This window comes from Orcinus orca, chromosome 3 (genome assembly GCF_937001465.1).
Source record: "Orcinus orca chromosome 3, mOrcOrc1.1, whole genome shotgun sequence".
NCBI classification, from domain to species: Eukaryota; Metazoa; Chordata; class Mammalia; order Artiodactyla; family Delphinidae; genus Orcinus; species Orcinus orca.
In genome coordinates, this window is record NC_064561.1 from 76,161,002 (window position 1) to 76,180,337 (window position 19,336).

The window sequence follows — 19,336 nt, forward strand, 5'->3', positions numbered from 1 at the left end:
CTGAGGTAAGACCCTTATATGTAGCTGCCTTCTGGACATCTCCGCTTGGATGTTTCAGAGACACCTTATCTCATCATTTGTTAATTCCACTCATTCAGCAAATATTTATTAAGCACCTACAGTGTAACACAAACTGTTTTAGTTGCTGGGGAACATGACAAATTTCTTGCCCTAACAGAATTTATGTTATAGTGGAGAAAGAAAGAAAATAAACAGATAAAAACAGATAAACAAATACATATATCACAACATCAAAAATAAGAGTAATGAGGGAAAATAAAGAAGGGTAAAAACAGAGTGTGTGACTAGGGATGCTGTTTTAGACAGGCTAATCAGGATAGGCCTCTCTGAGGAGGTGACATTTCGCACAGAGCTTGAATGAAGTGAGAGAGTGGGCCATGTGAAAATCTGGTGGCAGAGCATGCCAGGCATAAGGGCATCACAAGTGAAAAGGCCATGAGATGGGAATGTGTTTAACATGTTGGAAAAAGAGAAAAGAGGCTAGTGTGACTGGAGAAAGATGAGGAAATAAAAATGAATGGTTGAAATTGTAGTCGGTGAGCAAGTGGTATAATGTAGTCTCATATGCCATCGCAAAGAGTAGGAATTTTTTTCTAAATGTGTTGATAAGTGCATCTTAGAGCAGAGGAATGACATGATCAGGTACATATTTTAGAATTATCACTCTGGCTACTATGTGGATAATAGACTAAGGGGTAAGAGTGGAAGCAAGGAAACCTTGTGAAATAAACTATTGCAATGGTCAGATAATGGTGTTTGAGACTAAAGTGATAGCAGTGGTCTGATTTGGAATATATTTTAAAGGCAGATGGGCCAGGATTTCCTGATTAGGTTGGTTGTTGGGTAAGAGAGAAAAGTCAAGAATGACTCTTAAATTATTGGTTTGAGCAACTAGATGAATGGTGGTATCATTTCTTGAGATAGGAACATCGTAGGGCAGAGCAATTTAGGAGAATAATTAAGAGTCTTTGGTTTATGCATATTAAATTTGATCTGTCAGCTCATGTACATAATGTTACATGAAAGAATGGAAACACAAACAGGTATATACTCATTTATTTTATATATATATATATAAAGTTCAAGAACAGGCAAGACTTATTCTGGCTAACAGAAGTCAGAATAGTGGTAATCTTTAAAAAGGGGTTGCTGACTGGGAAAAAACATATAGGAAATTTCTGGGGTGTTGGAAATATTTTATGTCTTGATCTGGGTGATAATTATATGGACGAATACATGTAAATATAAGATTTGTTCCCATTACTGTACATATGAAGTACCTTAAGAAAATATTAAAACATTAAGAGGATTTTTAACCTTCAGCTGGAGATGTTGTGAAAGCAGTTTGTGACACAGAGTCCGGAGTTCAGGGCAGAGACTGGGGCTGCAGATAAATATTTAGAGTCAGGTATAGATGCTTTGAAGCCGTTAGAGTAGGTGAGTCACTTAGGAAGAGAAAAGAAATAGAAAAGAGACATGTAAAAGAATGTAAATGGAACACTTCAACATTTAGAAACAGCTGTAACAAAATATTCCAAGAGATCAAATAAAACAAGGGTTGATGACTGAGAATTGTTACAACCAAGACCTAACCTAGTCTTCCTCCTCCAGTGTCCTCCGCCTCAACAAATGTAGCTTAATAAACCAAAACATGGGATCATCCTCAACACCTTCCTGTTTGTCATTTCTGTCTCTAAGTACTAATTTTATCTTTTACAGAACTCTCAAACCTACAGCTTCTCTCTACATTGGGAGATGAAGATGAGAGGAATGATTAGCCTCAAAGTTTACCAGATTTAGCAAATAAAGATACACAATGCCCAGTGAAATTAGAATTCAGAAGCAAATAATTTTTAATATAATTATGTCATGAACATTGCCTAGGCTGTACTATTACACAGAAAATACTTAAAAGAATTTGTGATTCATCTGAACTTCACATTTAAGTGGGCATCCTATGTTTAATCTCTGCAATGAGGCTGGAAATATGCAAGCAATACAGGGATTATAAAAATAGGATTTTGTATGCCAATTTAAGAAGCTTAAGTTTTAACTTGAGGGCAGTGGAAAGCCTTTAAAGAGTGTTAAGCAGATGATATTAGATTTGTATTTTAGGTATACAGTGTGGATAGTGGACTGCAGAAGGAGGTGATTTGAAAGGCTATTGGGATCTATGTAGCAGGAAAGGTTTTGGGGTACAGATAAAGTTTTTGGTAAGATGAAAGAGGCCTGAGTATGTTTTAAGTGCTGGTAGGAAAGTTGGAGTAGAAAGGGAGAGAGTGAAAATACAGGATAGTAGAAATGGAAGGATAATTAATGAAGAATTCTAATCACATGCAACTTTCTCTACTAATTGAAAGGTAAATCTTTTATATACAGTTTATTTACTTCTGTGAAACCTGGAGCTCTTGAGATAAGGGTATTTTTAAGAATTCTTTCTCCTTTCTGTAGCAAGTCAGGTTGTTCAACATACATTAAGTTTTTCTTCTAAAACTATTACAAAATCATAGTCATTAAAATCCATTTTTTCCTCAAATTTGAGTTCTCTTTTCTGTACTTAGAGTTCATGACAGGTTAAATAATGAAAATACTAAAGTATATTTTTATTATAGATAATGCATCTTGTGGAGTTTTACTTGCTGAGAAAAATTACCCTTCAACCCCTCAAAAAACAAAGAAAAAAGCAAGTATTGAAGCAGAATAACCTTATAAACCATAAATTTCATTAATATGGGACATACTATTTTCTTTTAAACAACACTTTTATAGGAATTATTTTTCAGCTATTTAAGCCAATAATGGAAAATATTTTTGGAGCTTAGCAATTAGATTGCATTATTGTTGCATGAATATATACTCTATATAAAGTTAATGAAAGAGGATTAAAACTTTAAAATTTTCCAATTTCCTTAAATTGGATGTCTATTAATAATTTAAAGTGAAAATAACACATTTGCTTTGTAGCCAGAACAGTGTTCTATACGAAGGAACTGAAAATCAGTACATTAGGCCTGGAATCTAGAGGTCTTTGGGGAGGAATTCAGACTTGATTATGTATATAACAGGAGCTACTCTCTGAGTGGCTACTCAGAGTAAAGTATTATTATCCTTTTCATTATATGTTCTTTATAGCATTCCTATCAGGTAAGTTTTTCATTTGTTTTATTTTTTAGCAATTTTATAGCTGAGAAAAATGAGGTTTAGATATTAACCAATATTCTTGAGGAGCTTGTGACAAGTCTTTCTCAATCTAAAACCTGTACTTTTTCCACTGTACCGTATGGTCACTATATACTTTGGGGAGCAAATTGAAAGAGGGCAAGAGTGTCAGCAGGAAGATTCATTAATAGAAAGTTGCAAAGGTTTTTGGTGGGAGATTGTGGTGGCTTTAACTAGGATGTTTTGTAGGAGAGACGGAATAATATGCGTGGATTGAAGATAATTTTACCTATAGAGTTTATGGATTGGACATAGAGGATGAAAGAGTGAGAGGTGTCAATAAAGGCTTCTAGGTTTGTGTCTTAAGCAGCTTTGATGGATAAAGGTGCTATATAATGTGATAGGAAAGGCAGGAGATCTGAAGGCACATAAAGATGAAAATGTTGGAAGGGCCATTAGCTGTAAGTTTCCAGGTCAGGAAAACAGAACAGGAGTATACAATATTATAGATATTTTAAAATTCATGGTAATGGGTGAAATCACCTGGGAAAGAGTATCTAGAGAGTAAGGAAGAAAAGGGGGTCCAGGATCAATTCTTGAAAAACTCTACAGTCACATGGAAAAGGAAAAGTGGGCAGAGAGAACAGGGAAAATAAACAGCATATGGTATCATAGAAGGTAAAGGAGGAGAGCTTTTGCTCCTTAAAGGGAGAGTGGCCAACTATGCTGGGTGCTGCTTGGAGGTCCAGTGTTATAAAGAATTTTGGAAAATTGGAAGACTTCCAGTTTCTGGTCCAACATGAAAGGAACTTAGAAGTCACTACTCTGTCCTAACAACAAGTAGAAACCTGAACAAACTGAAAAATAAGCAACTCTTTATAGATCTTTCGAAGAAGTAAGTAAGGTCACATGGTCAACTGCTACACCAAAATATGGAAAGACAGACAGGTGGATACATAGAATAATGACTTACCAGAGCAGAAACACATGAACAGAAACCTCCCTGTGAACCAGTGCTGGGGTGGGAAACCCAAAAGTGTGATTGATTAATTGCTAAAGGCTCAGTGTGGACAACTCTGAAAGTTAAAAACTCAAGAGGGACCCAGTCTTCAGAGGAACCTCCACACTTTTGTGAGTTTTACCTCCAGAAACTCTACCAGATCCTCACAGTGAAAATCAGAGAAGAATACCCTCATGCTTCTGGTAGTGGAAAGGGAAAAGGAACCATTTTGAAATACATCAGAATATTCTGTTCTTCTTAACAAAGCCTGCCCTCAACAGAAAGTGTTTTACAATAGCCTAACTTGCTGGGGTTTTATCAGAGCCTAACCTACCTGGGGAGGGGAAGTACCTGATTCCAGCCAGCTCTCCCCTTCCAAGTGGAGGAAGGAAATTATTCAATTCCAGCTCCCTCTAGCCTTCCACATGGGTGAATGGAAGTACCCGATTACTACAAGATGGTCCTTTCTAGCCATCCTGTCTCAACTCAAGGGGGAAAAAACTGAGAAGAACCGGTGATGTTTGCAGTCCAGGGGCACAGGCTCAATAAAAGACTGAGACCTAATCATAGAACTGTAGAATGCTTCCCCATCCCTACAATTTATCAGTGCATTACTAAAGACGTATTCACCACAGTTGCTATTACCCAGTACATCATGTCCACATTTTAGCAAAAAATTACAAGCCATACTAAAGGGCAAAAATTACTGTTTAAAGAGGCTGAATAAGCATCAGAGCCAGAGACAGATGTGGCGGTAGTGTTAGAATGATCAGACCAGAAATGTAAAATAACTATGATGAATGTGCTAAGACAGTTATAGGAAAAAGTAGACAACATGCAATATAAGCAGAGAGATGGAAATTCTAAAAAATAATCAAAGGAGTGCTAGAGATCAAAAACACTATAGCAGGAATGAAGAATGCCTTTGATGGACTCAGTAGTAGAATAGACACAGCTAAGGGAAGAATATCTGAGTCTGAGGACATGACAATAGAAACTTCCCAAACTGAAAAGCAAAGAGAAAAAAGGACTAAAAAAAAAAAAAAAGAACTGTGGGACAACTACAAAAGGTGTGACATATACATAATTAGAATTCCAGATGGAAAGAAACAGAGAAAGGAACAGAAGCAACATTTGAAACAATAATGACTAAAAATTTTCCAAAATTAAAATATCAGACATTAAACCACAGATCCAGGAAATTGAGACAATACAAAGCAGGATAAATGCCCCCAAAACTACATATAGAAATATCAGATTTGAACATCAGAAAATCAAGCAAAGAAAATATCTTGGAAGAAGCCAGAAGGAAAAACACCTTACCTATAGAAGAGCAAAGATAAGATTTACAGACCTCTCCTCAGAAACCATTCAAGCAAGAAGAGAGTGAAGTGAAATATTTAAAGTATTGAGAGAAAACAACCACCAACTAGAATTCAGTACCCTGTGAAGTTATCCTTCAAAAGTGGAGGAGAAATACATACTTTCTCAGACAAACAAAAATTGAGGGAATTTGTTGCCAGTAGGCTTGCCTTGTAAGAACTATTTAAAGTTCTTCAGGAAGAAGGAAAATAACATGTCAGCATAGGTTTATCTATCTTAACAAATGTACCACTGTGGTGTAGTGTGTCAATAGTAGGGGAGGTTGTGCATGATTGGGGACAAAGGGGTATATGGGAACTCTGTACATTCAGCTGAGTTTTGCTGTGAACCTCAAACTGCTGTAAAATATGAAGTTTGTTAATTTTTTAAAAGTCAATTGCATTTAGGATCAAGAAGGAAATTGATGACTTTGGCAATAATAATTTTAGTGGACTAGTAAGGAAACTAGATTGGAATAGGTTAAAGAGTTATAGAAATTGAGAAAGTATAAAATATATAAAGAAGCGAATTGGGACATAAACAATATAAAATGTGTGTGTGGAGGGGAAAGTAAATGTGTAAAACTTTTTAATGCAATTGAAGTTAATTTGTTTTCAGCTTAAAGTAGACTATTATAAGATGTATTATGAATGCCTTAGGTAATCAAAAAGCAAAAATCTGTGAGAGATACACAATATTAAAGAGAAAAGAATCAAAGCATACCACTAGAAAAAAAAAACATCAATTCACAAAGAAAGACAGCAATAGAGGAAGAAAGGAACAAAGGAACTATAAAATAATCAGAAAGCAATTAACAAAATGGTGGTAGTCCTTACTATCAATAAGTCTGCACCTCTCAGTAATTATTCTAAATGTAAATGTTTTAAATTCTTCATTTAAAAGATATAGAGCAGCTAAATGAAAACAAAATAACTATATGCTGTCTACTAGAGACCCACTTAAGCTTTAAGGACACTAAGGCTGAAAGTGAAGGGATGGACAAAGTTATTCCATACAAATAGAAACCCAAATAGAACAAGGGTAGCTATACTTATATGAGACAAAATAGATTTTTAAGTCAAAAGCTGTAATAAGAGACAAAGAATGCCATTATATAGTGATAAAGGGGTCAGTTCATCAAGAGGATATAACAATTGTAAGTATATACTTACTGAATTTTGAAGCACTGAAGTATATTAAACAATTATTAACGGATCTAAAAGCAGAAATAGGCAGCAGTGCAATAAGAGTAAGGGACTTCAATACCTGACTTTCAAAAATGGATAAATTATCCAGACTGAAAATCAGTGAGGAAATAATGGACTTGAACTACACTTCAGACTAAATGCACCTAACAGACATATACAGAACATTCCACCCAACAATGGTAGAATCCACATTCTTCTCAAATGCACAGGAAACATGTTCCAGAATAGATCATACGTTAGGTCACAAAACAAGTCTTTAACAAATTTAATAAGATTGAAATTATATCAAGTATATTTTCTGACTGCAATGGTATAAAACTAAAAATCAACAATAAGAGCAAAGCTGGAAAACTCAAATACTTGGAAATTAAACAACATACTTATGAAAAACCGATGAGTCAAAGAATAAATCAAAAGAGCTATTAAAAATATCTTGAGGGGGGGCTTCCCTGGTGGTGCAGTGGTTGAGAGTCTGCCTGCTGGTGCAGGGGACACAGGTTCGAGCCCTGGTCTGGGAGGATCCCACATGCCGCGGAGCGGCTAGGCCCATGAGCCACAACTACTGAGCCTGCACGTCTGGAGCTTGTGCTCCACAACAAGAGAGGCTGCGATAGTGAGAGGCCCACGCACCGTGATGAAGAGTGGCCCCCGCTTGCCACAACTAGAGAAAGCCCTCGCATCGAAACAAAGACCCAACACAACAAAAATAAATAAATTAATTTAAAAAATATATCTTGAGGGCTTCCCTGGTGGCGCAGTGGTTGAGAGTCCGCCTGCCAACGCAGGGGACACGGGTTCGTGCCCCGGTCCAGGAAGATCCCACGTGTTGCGGCACGGCTAGGCCCATGAGCCATGGCCGCTGAGCCTGCGTGTCTGGAGCCTGTGCTCCGTTAACAGGAGAGTCCACAACAGTGAGAGGCCCGTGTACGGCAAAAAAAAAAAAAAAAAAAAATCTTGAGACAAATGAAAATGGAAACACAACATACCAAAACTTATGGGATACATCAAAAGCAGCCTTACAAGAGAAGTTTATAGCGTTAAACACCTACATTAAGAAAAAATTAAGACCTCAAGTAACAGCCTAATCTTATACTTCAGGGAACTAGAAAAAGAAGAACAAACTAAGTCCAAAGTTAGCAGAAGGAAGAAAATTAAAATATTAGAGCAGAAAGAAATGATCTAGAAACTAGAGAGACAATAAAAATGATTAACTAAACTAAGAGTTGGTTTCATTAAAAGATGAACAATTGAGAAACTTCTATCTAGACTAAGAAAAAAAGAGAGATGACTCAAATTAATAAATTATAAATGAAAGAGGAGGCATTACAACTGATAACACAAATGCAGAGGGTCATAACAGACTTCTATGAATAATTATATATCAACAAATTTGATAACTTAGAAGATATGGATAAATTCCTAGAAATGTACAACTTACCAAGACTGAATCACAAAGTAATAGGGAATCTGAACAGACCAATAATGACCAAGGAGATTAAATCAGTAATTAAAAATTTCCCAGCAAATAAAAGGAACCATCTAGCTTCACTGGTGCATTCTACCAAACCTTTAAAGAATTAATATGAGTCTTTCTCAAACTCTTCCAAAAAGTTGAAGAGGAACACTTCCAAACTCATTTCTGAGGCCAGCATTACCACGGTTACTAAATTCAGATCAGGGCATTGAAAGAAAATTACAGGCCACTATCCCCACTGAACATAGATGTAAAAATCCTCACCAAAATGCCATCAAACCAAATTTAAGGACACATTAAAAGGACCATATACCATTATCAAGTGAGATTTATCCCTGGGACTCAAGGATGGTTCAACATAGGGAAATAAATTCATGTGATACACCACATTGACAGAATGAAGGGTAAAAACCATATGATCATTTCAATAGATGTTGAAAAAGCATTTGACAAAATTCAACATCGTTTCATGATGAAAACTCTCATTAAATTAGGTATAGAAGGAATGTACCTCATCATAATAAAGGCCATATATGACAAGTGCATAGCTAACATCATAGTCAGTGGTGAAAAGTTCAAAGCCCTTCCTCTAAGATCAAGAATAAGAAAAGGATGCCCACTCTTGCCACTTCTACTATACTATTCAACATAGTATTGGAAGTCCTAGCCAGAGCAATTAGGCAAGAAAAAGAAATAAAAGGCATCCAATTAAGAAAGGAAGAAGTGAAATTATCTCTGTTTACAGATGACTTGATCCTATATTGAAAACCATAAAGACTCCACCAAAAACCTTTAGAACTAATAAACAAATTCAATAAAATTGTAGGATACAAAATCAACATACAAAAATTGGTTTCATTTCTATACACTAACAAAAAACTATCTGAAAGAGAAATTAGAGGGCAATCCTGTGAGATAATAGAAAAAATATATATACTGGTCTCTGCCCCCAGTTTCTGGCACAGAACTCCTAAACCCTTATAATTTCCTAAGTGTAAGAATGCTAGGAGCATCTCTTTGTTTTAGTATGTGGTCTTTGACCTCATCCCTGACACAGGACTCCTACAACCTTGTAAACTCCTAAGTGATAAGAGTACTAGTGGATATTTTGTTTTAATGAAGCAACTCTGGATGGGCTTCTGGATGGCTCTGGTATAGGGACTGGTCACCAGAAAGATGAAGCCATGATTAGAAGCTTGGAATTTTCAGCCCACAGCCTCCCCTTCTCCAGAGAGGGGTGAGGGGCTGGAAATGAAGTTAATAATTGATCATGACTATGTGAGGAAACCTCCATAAAAGTCCCAATAGTAGAGGGTACGGAGAGCTGCCAGGTTGAGCACAGAAGCTCCTGCACTTGGAACTCTCCCAGACCTCACCTTATGTGTTTTTTTTATCTGGCTGTTCGTATATATCCTTTAATAAATTGGTAAATGTAAGTAAGTGTTTCCCTCAGTTCTGTAAGCTGCCCTAGCAAATTAATCAAATCTGAGGTGGGGGTGATGGGAACCTCTGATTTGTATCCAAATCAGACAGAAGTTGTGGGTAACCTACTACTCACAATTGTCATCTGAAGTAGGATGGGAACAGTCTTGTGAGACTGAGCCCTTAACCTGTGGGATTTGACACTATCCCCAGGAAGATAGTGTTAGTACTGAGTTGAACTGTAGGCTGCCTAGCTGGCATTGTAGAAAATTGCTTGTTCTGGAGAAACCCCCACACACATTTGGTGACCACACCGTGCGGGTTTTGTGTGAGTAGTAAAGTAGACTCACAGGAGAAAGACTCATAAGAGGTAAAACAGGTTTTTCCTTTTAAAATCCCATTTACAGTAGCATCAAAAACAATAAAATACTTAGAGATAAATTTAACCAAGCAAGTAAAAGACCTGTACACTGAAAACTGTAAGACATTGATGAAAGTAATTGAAGAAGACAGAAATAAATGGAAAAATATCCCGTATTCTTGGATTGGAAGAATTAGTGTTGTGAAAATGTCCATACTATCCAAAGTGATCAACAAATTCGGTGCAATCCCTATCAAAATTCCAATGGCATTTTTCATAGAAATAGAAAAACTATTCTAAAATTTATATCAAACCACAATAGAACCGAAATACCTAAAGCAATCTTGAGAAAGAAAAAAGCTGGAGACATCACATTTCTTGTTTTCAATTTATATTACAAAACTATAGAAATGAAAACAGTATGGTACTGGCACAAAAAGAGGCACATAGACCAGTAGAGAGCACACACATAAACCTACGCACGTATAGCCAATTGATTTTTTTTTTTTTTTTTGCGGTATGCGGGCCTATCACTGCTGTGGCTTCTCCCGTCGCGGAGCACAGGCTCTGGACGCACAGGCTCAGCGGCCCTGGCCCATGAGCCCAGCCGCTCCGCAGCATGTGGGATCCTCCCGGACCGGGGCATGAACCCGTGTCCCCTGCATCGGCAGGTGGACGCTCAACCACTGCGCCACCAGGGAAGCCCTAGCCGATTGATTTTTGACAAGGGTGCCAAGAACATAAAATGGGGAAAGGATAGTCTCTTCAATAAATGGTAATAGGGAAACTGGATATCCACATGCAAAGGAATGAAATTGGAACCCCATCTTACATTAGTCACAGAAATTAACTCGAAATGGATTCAAGACTTACATATAAGACCTGAAACCCTAAAAACTCGAAGAAGAAAACATAGGGAAAAAGCTTGACATGGGTCTTGGCAATGATTTCTTTGATAAGGCACCAGAACACACAACAAAAGCTAAAATAAACAAGTGGGACTACATCAAACTAAAGAACTTCTGCATAGAAAAGGAACAGTTAGTAAATTTAAAAGGTAACCTACAGAACGAGTGAAAATATTTGCAAATCGCATATCTTCTAAGGGATTAATATCCAAAATATATAAAGAACCTATATAACTCAAGAGCAAAAAGCAAATAATTCAATTTTTAAATGGACAAAGTACCTGAATAGACAGTTTCCCAAAGAGCATATACAGGTGGTCGATAGGTACATGAAAATGTGCTCAATATCACTAATCATAAGGGAAATGCAAATCAAAACTACAATGAGATATCACCTTGAACCTGTTAGGATGGCTATTATCAAAAAGCCAAAGCTAACAAATGTTGGCAACGATGTGGAGAAAAGGGAACATTTATACACTGTTGGCGGGAATGTAAATTGGTATAACCATTATGGACAACCATATAGCAGTTCCTCCAAAAATTAAAAATAGAACTACCATGTAATCCAGCAATCTCACTCCCAGGTATGTATCCAAACGAAGTGAAATAAGTATCTTGAGGAGTTATCTGCACTCCCATGTTCATTGCAGCATTATTCACAATAATGAGATATGGAAACAACCTAAATGTCCTTCACTGGATGAATGGATAAAGAAAATGTGATATAGATGTAGAAAATGGCATATTATTCAGCCATAAAAAGAAGGAAATCTTTCCATTTGCGACAATCTGTATGAACCTGTAGGGCATTATGCTAAGTGAAATAAACCAGAGAAAGATAAATACTGTATGGTATTGCTTATATGTGGGGGGAAAAAGCCAATTTCATTACAGAGAATAGAACAGTGGTTGCCAGGGTCTGGGGTATGAGGAAATGGTGAGATGTAGGTTAAACTACAGACTTTCAGTTGTAAGAAAAATAAGTTCTGAGGGTCTGACATTAGCATGGTGACAATAGTTAATAATATGGTATTGTATATTTTAAAAGTTGCTGAAAATATATTTTAAGCTTTCTCACAATGCACACTCCACTAATGTTAACTATGTGAGGTGATGGATATGTTAATTACCTTGATCTTGGTAATCATTCCACAATGTATATGTATATCAAATTATCACTTGTGTGCTTTAAATATATATATTATTATATTTGTCAATTATTCCTCAATAAAGGTGGGAAAAAAAGAAAAAAATAAAGTAAGGAAGTAATGATTATCTATAGAGATTAACTCTGATGGGAAATAGGGGAAAAGAACAGTAACTAGAGGGAGAGGCAGGGTCAGAGGAAATTTATTCTGTTTTGTTTTAAAATGGGATATGTGGGACCATTTTTTAGGGCTAATGGGAATAATAGAAGGAAAGAAGAGGGAATAGTGAATGTAACTCAGTAGGCAACTGGAGCTCCCTGTGACATAGAGATCTAGTTGAAGTTGACCTGAATTTCACTTTTTTAACCTAAAGCAATGAAAAATCTTCCACATACTTCTATGTTTTCTTTTCCATGCTTCTTTGCTTCCTCCTGGTTACATTTCCCTTTCCTGTTTCCATGCATGCTGTCTCAGTTTCATACTCGATTATCTCTCTCTCTCTCTCTCTCTCTCTCTCTCTCTCTCTCACACACACACACACACACACACACACACACACACACACACAACCACACACACGCACACCTTTCTATACAAATCAAGCATCTTATAATTTGTGTGTCACATGTTACATTAAATGCCATTTCTTATGCTCTTGCATGTTCTGCCCCCTCTCAAAAGCTGTGTTCCTAAGTTTCTCTTCCTGACTATAGCTTTACCATTTCTGGGATGCTGGTCTATGAGAACTTCCTTATATTATTTTGAAGAAGATATACAGATGGCCAATAAGTACATGAAAAGATGCTCAATATCCTTAGTCATTAGGGAAATGCAAATCAAAACCACAATGAGGTATGACTTCATATCCACTAGGATGACTATAATCAAAAAGACAGATAACGGAATTCCATGGTGGTCCAGTGGTTAGGACTCAGCACTTTCACTGCTGTGGCCCGGGTTCATTCCCTGGTCGGGGAACCACAATTCTGCAAGCTGCACAGCACGGCCAAAAAAAGAAAAACAAGACAGACAATAATAAATGTTGGTGATGATGTGGAGAAATGAGAACCTTCAGACATTGTGGGGTGAATGTAAAATAGTACAGCTGATTTGTGAAACAATTTGGCAGTTCTTCAAAATTTTAAATGTGGAGTTACCGTAGGACTCAGCAATTCTACTCTTAGGTTTATACCCAGGAGAAATAAAAGCATACATCCTTACAAAAACTTATACATGAATGTTCTTGACAGCATTTATTCACAACAGGCAAAAAGTGGAAACAACACCAGTGTCCATCTCCTGATGAATGGGTAAATAAAATGTGGTATATCCATACAATAGAATATTATTTGGCAATAAAAACCAGTGAAGCACTGATACATGCTACAACTTGGATGGACCTTGAAAAAACTATGCACTGTGAAATAAGCCAGTCACAAAAGGCCACATATTATATGATCTCATTTATAAGAAGTGTCCAGGATAGGCAAATATATAAAGACAGCCATAGATTAGTAGTTACTTAGGGCTGATGGGGATGGAATGGAGATTGACTGCTAATGGTTATGGGGTTTCTTTTAGTGGGGACAAAAATGTTCTAAAATAGGCTGTGGTGATGATTGCACAACCCTGTGAATGTATTAAAAACCATTGAATTTTACTCTTAAATGGGTGAATTTTATGGTGATTTATATCTCAATAAAGCTATTTTAAAAAATAAAAACAAAAAGCTTCCCTATACTATTATATGGAGGAGAGAAGTCCTTGAAAAGATGAGGAAGGATGAGATCCAGAATACCAGTGGAGGAACTGGCATTTAAAAGAGGAGGGAGATTTCTCTTGTGATATACTTGTAGATGTAGTGGTAGCAGGGCGGGTATTGTGCTTAGAAGGACCCCATGCTTCATTTAATGCTCTGTTTTCACCATCTTGACATTTTAAATAGCTTTTAAATATTGGGGCCCCACAATTTTATTTTGCACTGGGCCCCCAAAATTTGAGTCTCGAGTGAGTAGTTGGATGCTGTTTGATGTCTTTTATTGTTGCAGGGAAGGGTGAGCCAAAGATGTCAGTTGCAGATGGTAGAAGGAAGGAGGCTAGAGGTTTAAGGAAAATTGGGTGATTTTGAAATAGTCATGAGAAGCTAGAGAAGTGTAGAAGAGGTGCCAATCTGTGGCTACTCCTTTTGAGTTTGTAGTGCTGTTGGTATGCCACATTGTATAATTTTCTCCAACACTTAATTGCACTGGTGGTACAGCGGATATTGATGTTAGGGTTCATCAGGCTGGGGATTTGTCAGGCATCTGTGATAGGAGGAGAAAGCGATAAGAAAGTAGTTATAATGATGGTTGGTGGTAGATAAGGAAGGAATAAGACAGGAGAAAGATCATGGATGAGATAACATTGTAGGATCAGTAAATTGGAGATTTCAATGACAGGGAAGTTTATTTCCTCAAGATAATTGTGCAGGGGTTGGACAAATATAGGAAGCTATTTGAATTGATTGATTCTGTAGTTTCTATTGATGGCAAGGGCTAAGTTTGATCATAGAGTGCATGAAATGCCATGAGGGGAAAAGGTTATTGGAAATGCAGAGATCAAGCAACTTAGAGACCAGTTGGTTGGCTGGGTTATTCCCTTGGATGATGAAATTGCTGAGAATGATGACAGGAGTGAGAGAAAAGGCTGTATGCAAGGTGTGAAATTTTCAGTGAAAGAAAGGAGTTAATAGTTGACAATAAGTACCTCACTCTTTGCTCCATACCTTTGTTCTTTCCTTTGCTTGGACTATATCAATACCTTATACCTCTTCTACTTCCCTCCCCTCCTCTTTCTTTATCATCCTCTTTATCCCCTTACCCTCAACTCAAAATCTTGTCATTCTCAAATTGCATTCTCCTCAGTTATGTTGAATATATTTAAACTTTGAATATTATTCTACTTTATTTATTTATTTTAATTAATTAATTTATTTATTTTTGGCTGTGTTGGGTCTTCGTTGCCGCTCACGGGCTTTCTCTAGTTGCAGCAAGCAGGGGCTACTCTTCGTTGCAGTGCACGGGCTTCTCATTGCGGTGGCTTGTCTTTGTTGCGTAGCATGGGCTCTAGGCATGTGGGCTTCAGTAGTTGTGGCACACGGACTCAGTAGTTGTGGCTCGTGGGCTCTAGAGCGCAGGCTCCGTAGTTGTAGCACATGGGCTTAGCTGCTCCACGGCATGTGGGATCTTCCCGGACCAGGGCTTGAACCCATGTCCCCTGCATTGGCAGGTGGATTCTTAACCACCAGGGAAGTCCCTGAATATTATTATAAACACATCTTGAAAGCATAAGACAAGTCACATAACTTAGGACAAGCAGTCACTGAACAGTTTTCAGTGCAGGGACTGGTTGGTAAAGCAGTACACTTTCTTTTTTTGTTTGTTTGGTTGTTTTTGTTTTTGTTTTTTGGCGGTACGCGGGCCTCTCACTGTTGTGGCCTCTCCCGTTGCAGAGCACAGGCTCCGGACGCGCAGGCTCATCGGCCATGGCTCACGGGCCCAGCCGCTCCGCGGCATGTGGGATCTTCCCAGACCGGGGCACGAACCCGTGTCCCCTGCATCGGCAGGTGGACTCTCAACCACTGCGCCACCAGGGAAGCCCGCAATACACTTTCTTGTAGTTGCAGCTTCCTGATGTCTTAGAAAGGACTTTTTGTTTTTTAAATGAAGATTATTGCATAATAAAGATATTTATATAAATATATTTAATGTTTTCTCTAAAATTTAGTTTTAAATAGTGACAAATAAATAGATCTTATTGTCATTTTTCTTTTCAAAAACACTATTTGGGAGATGTTACCTTAAATGTGGTAGGACAATTTTTTGAGCTGAGTATATTTCAGACTATTTTGTCTTTCAACAAAATTTTTTTCCTTAAATATATTAAAAACCTTACTTTTTTAAAAAAACTTTTTAAGTTTAAAACTTTCTTTCAAGTTGAGGGAATTATAGATAGAAATATAGATCCCATTTTAATTATAACAATTATAACACAAATATATATAAAACAATAAAAACAGGACATCTGAGAGATGATACAAATGTTGTTATAGCATTGTAAAATGTGTTTTATGATTCTGAATTTCTTTCAGCCTGAAAAAGATCCTGAACCTAGAGATACAAGTTCTCAAACAACATTAAGCTCTCATCACCTAAATATCAAGGTTCCATCATCTCACCAGAGGTCTGTTGTAGAAAGCAGTGCAGGTAGATCAGTTGCTAAAGTTCTGCTGCCTCAGCCCCTCAAACCTGCGTTGGTAAGCACTGGCCTTTTATTAACTAATTCTTGAAAAGACTATAAAAAGAAAATGTACTTATTAGGAAAATTTAGGTATGCATTAATGTCTTAGCAAATCTAGGAAAAAATGCGGAGAATCTATGTACTTACAGCTATATACAGGCAGATTTTTTTTTTTTTTTTTTTTTTTTGCGGTACGCGGGCCTCTCACTGTTGCGGCCTCTCCCGTTGCAGAGCACAGGCTCCGGACGCGCAGGCTCAGCGGCCATGGCTCATGGGGCCAGCCGCTCCACGGCATGTGGGATCTTCCTGGACCGGGGCACGAACCCATGTCCCCTGCATCGGCAGGCGGACTCTGGACCACTGCGCCACTAGGGAAGCCCCAGGCAGATGTTTTTTAAATGGATTGACTGTTGACAATTGTGTCACTTGAGACCACTGGGAAGAGATTATTCCGGCAGAATTAAGAGTTCAGGGCTTCCCTGGTGGCACAGTGGTTGAGAGTTCGCCTAACGATGCAGGGGACACGGGTTCGTGCCCTGGTCCGGGAAGATCCCACATGCTGCGGAGCGGCTGGGCCCGTGAGCCATGGCCGCTGAGCCTGCGCGTCCGGAGCCTGTGCTCCACAACGGGAGAGGCCACAACAGTGAGAGGCCCTAATAACGCAAAAAAAAAAAAAAAAAAAAAAGCGTTCAAATGGCATATTGGAGGGGGTAATACCTGAGAAAGGAAAGCAGGGAGGAAGGGAGATTGGGCTGGAATAGCCTCAGTCTTCAATGCAGATCTGACAAAGGCTCTCCCAGTGGGGAGGTCTGGAGCAAAGATTGTCCATTATAGGAATATTATGTTGGGCTGCTATGCTTAGATGTTGGCTGAGGCTTGCCCTAGAAGATGATGGCCTCAACCTGAAAGCTGAAGCAGATTCTAAAGGTGTTGCAGCTGGGCAGTATCAGCTAACTGCACTCCTTGCAGTGGAACAGCATGTATTATTTGTAACCTTTGCATGGCAATTCCTAGGGTAGAATAATCCCTATTGTTCAGATGAACAGATTAAAAGATCATATAGGTAATAAATTAGAGAACTAACATATTTAGTGTACTAGGTAAATTTACTTATAATTTTTTGATAAAATCTTCCTAATAAATATTCCAGATTATGTCTTGAACAACTAGTTTAAGAGATTTTAAGCCAGAAAGAAAGAGTTCAAGAAAGAAAAGACGAAAGAAAGAAAAAAGAAACCTAACACAACTTCCCTGTGATGTTCAGGTTTTATGAATTTGGGTTCCAGGCTTGGCAGCATGTAATGACACCTATTCAAAGAGATATATCATTTTTACCACATAGAGTTCTCTTGGAGGTTGTTTGACCTAGCTCAAGCCAAAAAATTCTTTAGTTTCTTGTCTAGTGTTTTAAAATTTAATTAGCATATTAAAATTTTATTACTATGACATATGATCTAGTATACTATTAAAATTTTGTTTGTACTGTATTAAGGTATTTTATTTCTTTCTGCTATTCAATTCCCTATTTCACAAAATACTGATAGAACACACATTCCAGTACTTCTGATAAGAAAAGCAGAGGCCTGTTAACAAGTACTCCGTCTTCACAAACAGCTAGTTTAATGGTAAGTGTTATTAGCATTTGGCACTTGTAGTATTTATTTTCTGGCTCCCTGTTCTTCCCATTATTCTGTTTCTCTTAGACCAGGGGAATATTGCACATAGACAATAATGTCTGTAATTTCTATTGCATAAACATACTTTCACTGGAAGTACTCTATATACTGGTATACATGAAAGAAAGATTTCTGTCTTCTTTAAAAAATTTTTTTTATTGTGGCAAAATATAGATAACATAAAATTTACCATTTTAACCATTTTTTAATTTTTTTTTTTGTGGTACGCGGGCCTCTCACTGTTGTGACCTCTCCCGTTGCGGAGCATGGGCTCCAGACGCGCAGGCTCAGCTGCCATGGCTCATGGGCCCAGCTGCTCCGCGGCATGTGGGATCTTCCTGGACCGGGGCATGAACCCGTGTCCCCTGCATCGGCAGGCGGACTCTCAACCACTGTGCCACCAGGGAAGCCCCATTTTAACCATTTTTAAATGTGCAGTTCAAGTACTTTCACATTGTTGTGCAACCATCACCACCAACAATACTGAGAAATTTTTCATCTTGCCAAACTGAAATTTCATACACATTAAACAGTAACTCCCCATTCTTTCCTCCCCCAGTCCCTTGTTACCACCATTCTACTCTCTGTCTCTATGAATCTGATTGTTCTAGGTACTTCATATAAATGGAATCATACAGTATTTGTCTTTTTTGTGACTGACTTATTTCACTTAGCATAATGTCTTCAAGGTTTATCTATGTTGTAGCATGTGTCAGGATATACTTCCTTTTTAAAGGCTAAATAATATTACATTGTGTGAATATACCACATTTTGTTTATCCATTCTTCTGTCTATGGGCATTTGGTTGCTTCCATCTTTTGGCTATTGTGAATAATGCTGCTATGAAAATGGGTGTAAAAATATCTCTTTGTGACCCTGCTTTCAATTCTTTTGGGTATATTTTTGAGGAGCCACCATACTGTTTTCCATGTCAGTTGCACTATTTTACATTCGCACCACAATTTACAAATGTGCCAATTTCTCTACATCCTTGCTAACACTTGTTACTTTCTGTGTTTTTTTTTAAATAATAGATGTGAGATGGTATCTCCTTGTGGGTTTTTTTTTAACACCTTTATTGGAGTATAATTGCTTTACAATGGTGTGCTAGCCTCTGCTCTACAACAAAGTGAATCAGCCATACATATACACACATTCCCGTATCTCTTCCCTCTTGCATCTCCCTCCTGCCCACCCCCCTCTAGGTGGTCACAAAGCACCGAGCTGATCTCCCTGTGCTATGCGGCTGCTTCCCACTAGCTGTCGGTTTTACATTTGGTAGTGTATATATGTCCATGCCACTCTCTCACTTTCT

At 37.8% G+C, this 19,336-nt stretch overlaps 1 protein-coding gene across 1 annotated transcript in view; it reads left to right on the top strand.

The window, feature by feature from the left end:
- MEIKIN (meiotic kinetochore factor) overlaps positions 1 to 19,336 on the top strand; it is a 78,670-nt gene that overhangs the window by 44,793 nt on the left and 14,541 nt on the right. The window contains exons 8-9 of the mRNA XM_049707871.1: positions 2,634 to 2,704; positions 17,889 to 17,969. Coding sequence (XP_049563828.1) covers positions 2,634 to 2,704; positions 17,889 to 17,969 — 152 coding nt within the window. The remainder of the gene's footprint in view (positions 1 to 2,633; positions 2,705 to 17,888; positions 17,970 to 19,336) is intronic.